The sequence below is a fragment of the Antedon bifida genome, chromosome 3 (genome assembly GCF_963402885.1).
Source record: "Antedon bifida chromosome 3, ecAntBifi1.1, whole genome shotgun sequence".
Lineage (NCBI taxonomy): Eukaryota > Metazoa > Echinodermata > Crinoidea > Comatulida > Antedonidae > Antedon > Antedon bifida.
Window position 1 is genome coordinate 17897353 of NC_136228.1, and position 6901 is coordinate 17904253.

At 33.2% G+C, this 6901-nt stretch overlaps 1 protein-coding gene across 1 annotated transcript; it reads left to right on the forward strand.

The window, feature by feature from the left end:
- The first annotated feature begins 816 nt into the window (after positions 1–816).
- On the forward strand, positions 817–5360 carry LOC144837931 (uncharacterized). The gene is made up of 3 exons (XM_078693264.1): positions 817–959; positions 4231–4464; positions 5043–5360. The coding sequence occupies exons 2-3, from the start codon at positions 4237–4239 to the stop codon at positions 5220–5222; spliced, it is 408 nt and encodes a 135-aa protein (XP_078549390.1). The 5' UTR covers positions 817–959; positions 4231–4236; the 3' UTR covers positions 5223–5360.
- Positions 5361–6901: the final 1541 nt, after the last annotated feature.

Consider the following 6901-nt stretch of genomic DNA (forward strand, 5'->3'; position numbering starts at 1 on the left):
TTAGTAAGTTCCACGAAGAACCTGTTAGCAAGGACACTGGTTCTTTTGTAACTAACGATAATATCCTGTATTGAGAATACTTACACAATGTTAGAAAATCCATCTCTATTCAATTTTTTTTTATAAATACATACTTTCAATTTTGAAAAATAATTTTAAAGATATGCGAGTCAGTACCATTATTCTAATTTTGTTATAACAAGATTAATATCTTAGCGTATCTGGGCTTAACGGGTCGAATACAATGCTCGTCATATATTATTGAACAGCTAAAACGATAATGTTATTGCCCACGATACCCAGCCATCAAACACGTCAAAAGTAAAAGTAAAACTTTGATGTTAAATAATAATAATTTAATACATTTCACACATTAAAGCATGTTATCAAAAACCTGACTTTCGTCTAAATGATCCAGTTATTGTGAACGTAGAAGCAAATTTGTGCCAAACAAGGCCAACAGCCATAAGTCGCGTGCTCTCAGAAAAAAAATGAACTTTCAAAAAGTAATGTGCGATAAAACGCATAGTGATACCGGACTGACAGACAGACCGACAGACCGACCGACCGACATAGTGAACTATTGAGTCGCGTCCAGCGACTAAAAATGTATTACGCCTTATGTCTTATGTCTTATTAATAAACAATTAATTGTGCCGTATTTTTAAATCAGACTGTTTTTTTAAATCTTTGTTGTGAAAACGAAATATTGATTTTAACGGAAATATGTTGGGATAATTATTTTCGATTAGGTCACATACCGCTCCAATTAACCAATCAACAGGTGAGAAATGATTCAAATGATCAACCAATTAGAAAACTAAGGGAGGGGCTATTTGATGTATATAAGCGTCGTTTTTCCATAGTTGTTGCTAACATTTGCTACTGACAATAAGTTCCAGACCACCAGTGAAAGCAAGACCTGACGATTTTATTCAATCATCTTTATCTTTATACAGGTGAGTACATGTAGCAGAATTAAGGTGTCAACGAATACGCGAGCAAGTAACAATATTTTAAATTCTTACGATAAAGACTTTTTATGTTAGGCCTATATTTCTATGTGCAGTAAGCCTATAGGCATATTTGTTTTTTATTGAATCTTCTCTTCAAAAGTTGTCATCGTCGTATAGTAATGTACTTGTTATTAATTTCTATTTGGAAAAGTTACAGTTCTTTATACATGTACATGAATAAGGCCGAGTTTATATTAATTTTTATTAATCTGTATATAAATTTACGTAGGGGCAAAATTCGGTAAATCGCGCGTTACTTCCTAACTTATGAGCCCTTGGGGAATAAACCTAAAATCTTTAGATATAGTATTGCACTACTTGGACAATCTATATATAAATTATGTTTAATTCTGACATAGGCGAGCACAATGGAAAAACTTCGGTACTAATCTCCGCCTTGGATACCTACCTTATGTATCTCTGATGTACCTAGAAACGTAGATTTGATAACATTAGTTTTCAGTACTACGCTATTGTTCCATATTTCTTTCTTAGGAAGATATTATAAAGGGTTTTATAAGAAATTTTCTGATTTCAATCGGTAAATTTTAACTCTACGCGCGGTAGAAGTAATTTCCGGGCTCATGGTAAGGTGTATCAATCACCTTGCAAGTTCGCTGCATGGTTGGTTTTCACCAGGGAGTTGTAAAAAACAACTTGCAAAACAACTCCCTGTTCAACTAAGTTGGCCGTTGGGCTTGGTGGCGATAGCAATTTTGGTTTTTGGTTTATTTTCGGACCGCGCGTGTGAAGGTTATAGTAGTACATAAAGATCAAACTAAATATATTCATAAAACATAAGAGTAAATTGTGGGAAATAATTATATAAAATTCCATCGAGAGAATTGATGATAAGAGCTTTTGTTTGAAATCGAATGAAACCCCGATAGCCGAGTTGTTGAGTAAGCTGCCAGGACTTTATGTATACTGTGCGCTATCTGTGTCCCGTCAGAACCCTGGGATACTTCTGCCCATGTTGCAAGCCGTCTAAAGCGTCTTCCTTCTTAGGCCAAAACGGCTCACTGTGTCGCGGAATAATGTATTAGGTATATCAATTAGGATGGTATTTATTTGAATAAACGCCCGGAACACCTCCACAATAAAACGTCAATTAAAATAATTATCGCCACCCCCCAACCCCATCCAAATACCATCTAATAAACGCCCATCCACATTTATACACACAATATTGTATTATATTTATAACACAATTATACTATTTTTAGTAGATTTCATCGAACTGTTATCTACAATTTACCAAGCATTTGTTATTCTTTTTTACCACTTTTCATATCTTCAATAAACACTATACGTAAAACGATATTAATCATCTAAGACACTGTGAAACAGGTTAGTGAGTAGGATTAGTTTTACGAATATCAAAAGCATTTAAATAATGGTAACCGACCGAAATCGTCAGGGCCAGAATGTCCTTCTAAACCTTTTTACCCGAGTCATTATCATTCCGAGAACCATCGTTTACACTTCCTAGAGGGGGAGCGAGCGAAGCGAGCTCACCCTCTAGTACTGTAAATACGTATTAACCATTTTTGGTCGCCATTTGAATTGAAAATTTCTTACTGTGAGTTTGGGTACTGTTAGATATATAAACACATGTATAAATACACTTATTAGTGTTACTGTTACTGTTAGATATATAAACGCATAATATACAATTAAACTTTATTACCGACAGTTGCTTCTCAACGTTTGTATTAATTAATAATTACAAAAAATATAAACGTCGTAGTGGTGTATCGTTACATGTACTATTTCAATCGACTATGACAGTTTTAACAAAGTATTAAATCGCAAATGTTTTACTGTATTTAGTGGTATATTATTTATAGGCCTATAAAACATGAAAAAAAACCCCGTTTCGTTACTGAGGGGATAAAGAATATATTTAAAAACTGTGTACCCATCCGCTTCCCCATCCCTCAATCCTAATGTTACATACAAAACACAAATTGGGTTTGTTTAAATGAGTCCAAATCAAAAACTCATTTTATGAAAAGTTTCTAATTAGTTTAGGCCTAATTCCCAGGGTGCTAATTTTAATTGACTACTTAAATCATCGTGTCTATTTATTCGTTTCTGTAAACGACAATGTATTATCGTGATGCGGTACGTACATTTTACGCTGAAATTACTGTGTATTCGAGAACCATCTAGTTAGGCCTATATGAAATTAATTAAAAATAAAATTACGTTGGTATTTGTGCGCGCGTGTGTATAGTCTTAGAAAAGACCAAATCGACGTCAGAATATGACGTATTGTGAGTCTGAAAACGGCTAATAAAGTGAATTTTCAGTGAAAACATGTTTCAATTTGTTATTTATTTATTTTATTATTGAATTTTTATTTTAAATTGATTTTTCCTACAAAGAAAAGTGGACGAACACATTGTGCATTGCAACGCAGAGAGATGTTTGTATCATTTGTGGATAACAATTGTGTTGTGTAACATCTGATTTGTATGTTAAATTTCGATTGAGCATAGTACAGGCATTTCTAAAATAAATTTGATTAAATACTTTCACTCATTATAACAAAAGATCAAACTTTATCACAAAATATAAACAAAAAATCCAAGTTTGCAAAAATAAATGGGTTATCCCAAATCAAGTTCGTAGAATTGGACTTCAAGAAAAAAACAATACGTCTCATCGAAATTAGGAACTAATAATTCCTTGTATGGCAAGCTTCCGTGTAATGACTTTTGCCGCAAACCCCGAAACTCCATTTATATGAAATTTAAATGTTCCATTGACAAGCTTTTTGTGCGTGTTTTACCAATAATTAAACCTGTTTTGAGTATAAACCCGTTAAATTGCATAATAGAAATACGTCAGTAACTTCAATTTGTGTGCAAAAGGATGTAGGCCTAAGCGGTAAAAATCTTTCTTTTACAAAAGAGGTCAAATGGACTTGCTGTGCTTTGCGCAAGAACTCTTCATATAGTGTATATGCTCATCCTGTTTACACACATGCCGGTGTAATAAAACTGAAAGTCTGCCATAACTGAGCGTCCGCCTGGGCATGCCTACCTTTTGTAATGGAATGAACGATGACCTTGTGGCAGAGCCACAATATTATTCATGTCGTACATTACACCTTTTGTGGTGTCAGATAGGCAGGCGGACAATCAGTTACATGGACGATCAGATTTATAACAGATAATAATCACATACATTTATTTCATATTTTCAGAGCACCATGGCTGCCATATCAGCTGCTTTTTCAGGGCAAACTGGTCAGTTTGATAGTGTTGTAGCTACCAAGACAATCCATTGGAAACAGGGTTCCGTGTTAGGGTTTGGGGGAGATCACTCCCAAACATACAGGGAGTGTCACTACAAGATGAGCAATAGAAAAATCATAGTTGTTTTCGTCCAATCGGATTGGGATATTCCGAAGCCTCTCCAGCTTGACAGCAAGCTCCAGGTAAGGACAGCTGTGTATTTCTCATCTCTTTCGTCTATACCTGTTCCTATGGTTCAATCTTAGCCAGTCATAATTATTTTCTTCCAGCCTTTCCAACCTACATCGCGTGACCATAACAGGCCGTTCTCTTCGTACAAAAAAATTGAAATCTAAATCTGTTTAATTTCAAACTAATTGGAGACCACTAACCTTAAAACTAGCAATGCCTGGCCGACTTGACTGCAATAATGCGATAGCTATCGTGGCTATGGCCATTTTTGCTCAACTCTCTTGCAATACGTGCAATTCATTTGGGCTGAAAAACTGTCAAAACTACCAAGTTAAAATATATCCTTCTTGAAATGTTGCTCCGGTTTTCAAAGAATTGCCGTGCTGTATTCACAAAACGAAGAGATGACTCGTATATACAGTTTTAATAGAAAGTTGGCTAGCCATCATAAAACAATATTTGCCATTGTGTATAATTTGCGGATAGTGTCGTGGCACAATAGAACAATGCCAGAACCATTGTATAGGTAATGGGGGACATTCTGTAGAAAAAAAAAATCATGCATTTATTTTCGTTTTAAATTTTTCAGTATGGATTGAACAATGGGAACATTTTCTTTGTGCTCCACGACAAAGACCAGACGCCCTATCAGCATCGTTTCCAGATGAATCCTATGCAGACTGGACTGTTCTATGCCAACGAAATTCTCAAGAAAATCAAGGGTTACGACGCGTCATGGATTGTCGGCGACTACCTCCACAACTTGTGAAGCAGCTAAATCACGGTTCGGCCGCGGTATCCGTGCTCCTTTTTCACCCTTAATTTGAATTTTAGATAAAAACATAATGTTTTAGCTTCATCACTTTTTAAATGTAATTTTTACAATTTTTAGTGTTTTACTCTTTTAGCACTTTAGTACTTGTTTTACTGATTTTCTTTTTTTACTCTATTTTAGCATTTTTATACTTTTTTAATATTTTGAACTGTATATTATAATAATGTCTTTGACCAAATAAATGAATGAATGAATGAATAATGTGAAGGCCTTAGACACTTTTCAGTTTGAATTTAGGGCACAATATTAAAATGATCTGACATTCTCAAACTTTTAAATCTTTTAATTGAATGTTCAAATGTTTTCGATTCATCAATCACATTAAATTTCATTCAAGGATTTTATTCAATATTCAATAAAACGAAGATTTTACATTGTAGCCAAAGGCTAGATTGTGTAAAATTTTACAAAATATTGCACACATTAAAAGTTATCACATTAAAAGAACATCTTATATAAAAATGGAATAAGATAAAGTACAGTAGAAAAACATTGAAAAATCAAAGAAATTGTTACAAATCATGGCCTAATAAAATATCTGTATTAAAACTTATGTATTGTTTGTTTATTATTTCACATTGGTTGATGACGGCAACGTTGGTTAAGTGTAATTATTCTTTATTATTCAACAGGTTAATTAGGTATGGCAAAGGGCTATTTTTATATCGTTTAGTTTTACATTTTATTTGTTGACATGGGTTGATCTTTCTTAAGTTGTACGGTTTATTTTTAGGCTGTAGCCATGATTGAAAATATGCTGACTTTTCGAGGTCTTCAGCAAACCTTAGACATAAGTTATTTCTTCTAGTAGCGAGGGTTTCTAAATTACATACACTGAGAGCATTTTCATAGCTTATATAATTTATACCAATAATTTTTCTTAATAATTATAAAGTACCTTTCATATCAGACACTTCAGTGATATATTTAGATCAAATACGGTACATTTTAAAAATACTTTATCGAAACTAAAAAATCGTACTGGTTTATGACCTGATAAATAATAGAAAACATATTTTGCAATAGTTCTCACCATTACTACACTCGGCAAAAATGTTCCTGCACTGTGAGTCAAGTATCTGCTATCCAAAAATTACTCAACCGAATCGCTTAGTTTAAAAATTCAGAACATACCATGACATACTAAATAAATTTAATAATAATGTAGTTATTGTTTATGATAATGCTTTTAGGCCTAGTTGACCAAAACGTATGAGGCAGAATAAAAGAAAATGTACATATTTGCCCTAATGTTTAAGACACGCAAGGGTATTTTTATCTTTTGTGGTTAACCACCACCTTTATTCATTCAATGTTTCATAACGACAATTACAGAATCTCTAAGCCTTTTCTACATTTTTTTTCTTATTTTTATCCTCTTTAATATTTATAATAATTTTAATATTTTGGCGTATACGTAGTACCCAAAGTTTTCTTAATGTATATATTTGTTTTGTCTACACGCAAGGGTATTAATATAATATTTTCGTTATGAATGTGAAATATTGCTAAAATGCATTATTGCTTATAAATTTTATTTACTACAATAACGTATGATTTTAGGCAGTCACTGCAACAAACGGTGTGTATGATTACCTCAAAATAAACTTTAA

Bases quoted from the DNA above. Each gene is read 5' to 3' on its own strand.
- LOC144837931 (XM_078693264.1), top strand. From the start codon at position 4,237: ATGGCTGCCATATCAGCTGCTTTTTCAGGGCAAACTGGTCAGTTTGAT. The intron at 4,465-5,042 runs GTAAGGACAGCT...TAAATTTTTCAG, and splicing joins AGCTTGACAGCAAGCTCCAG to TATGGATTGAACAATGGGAA.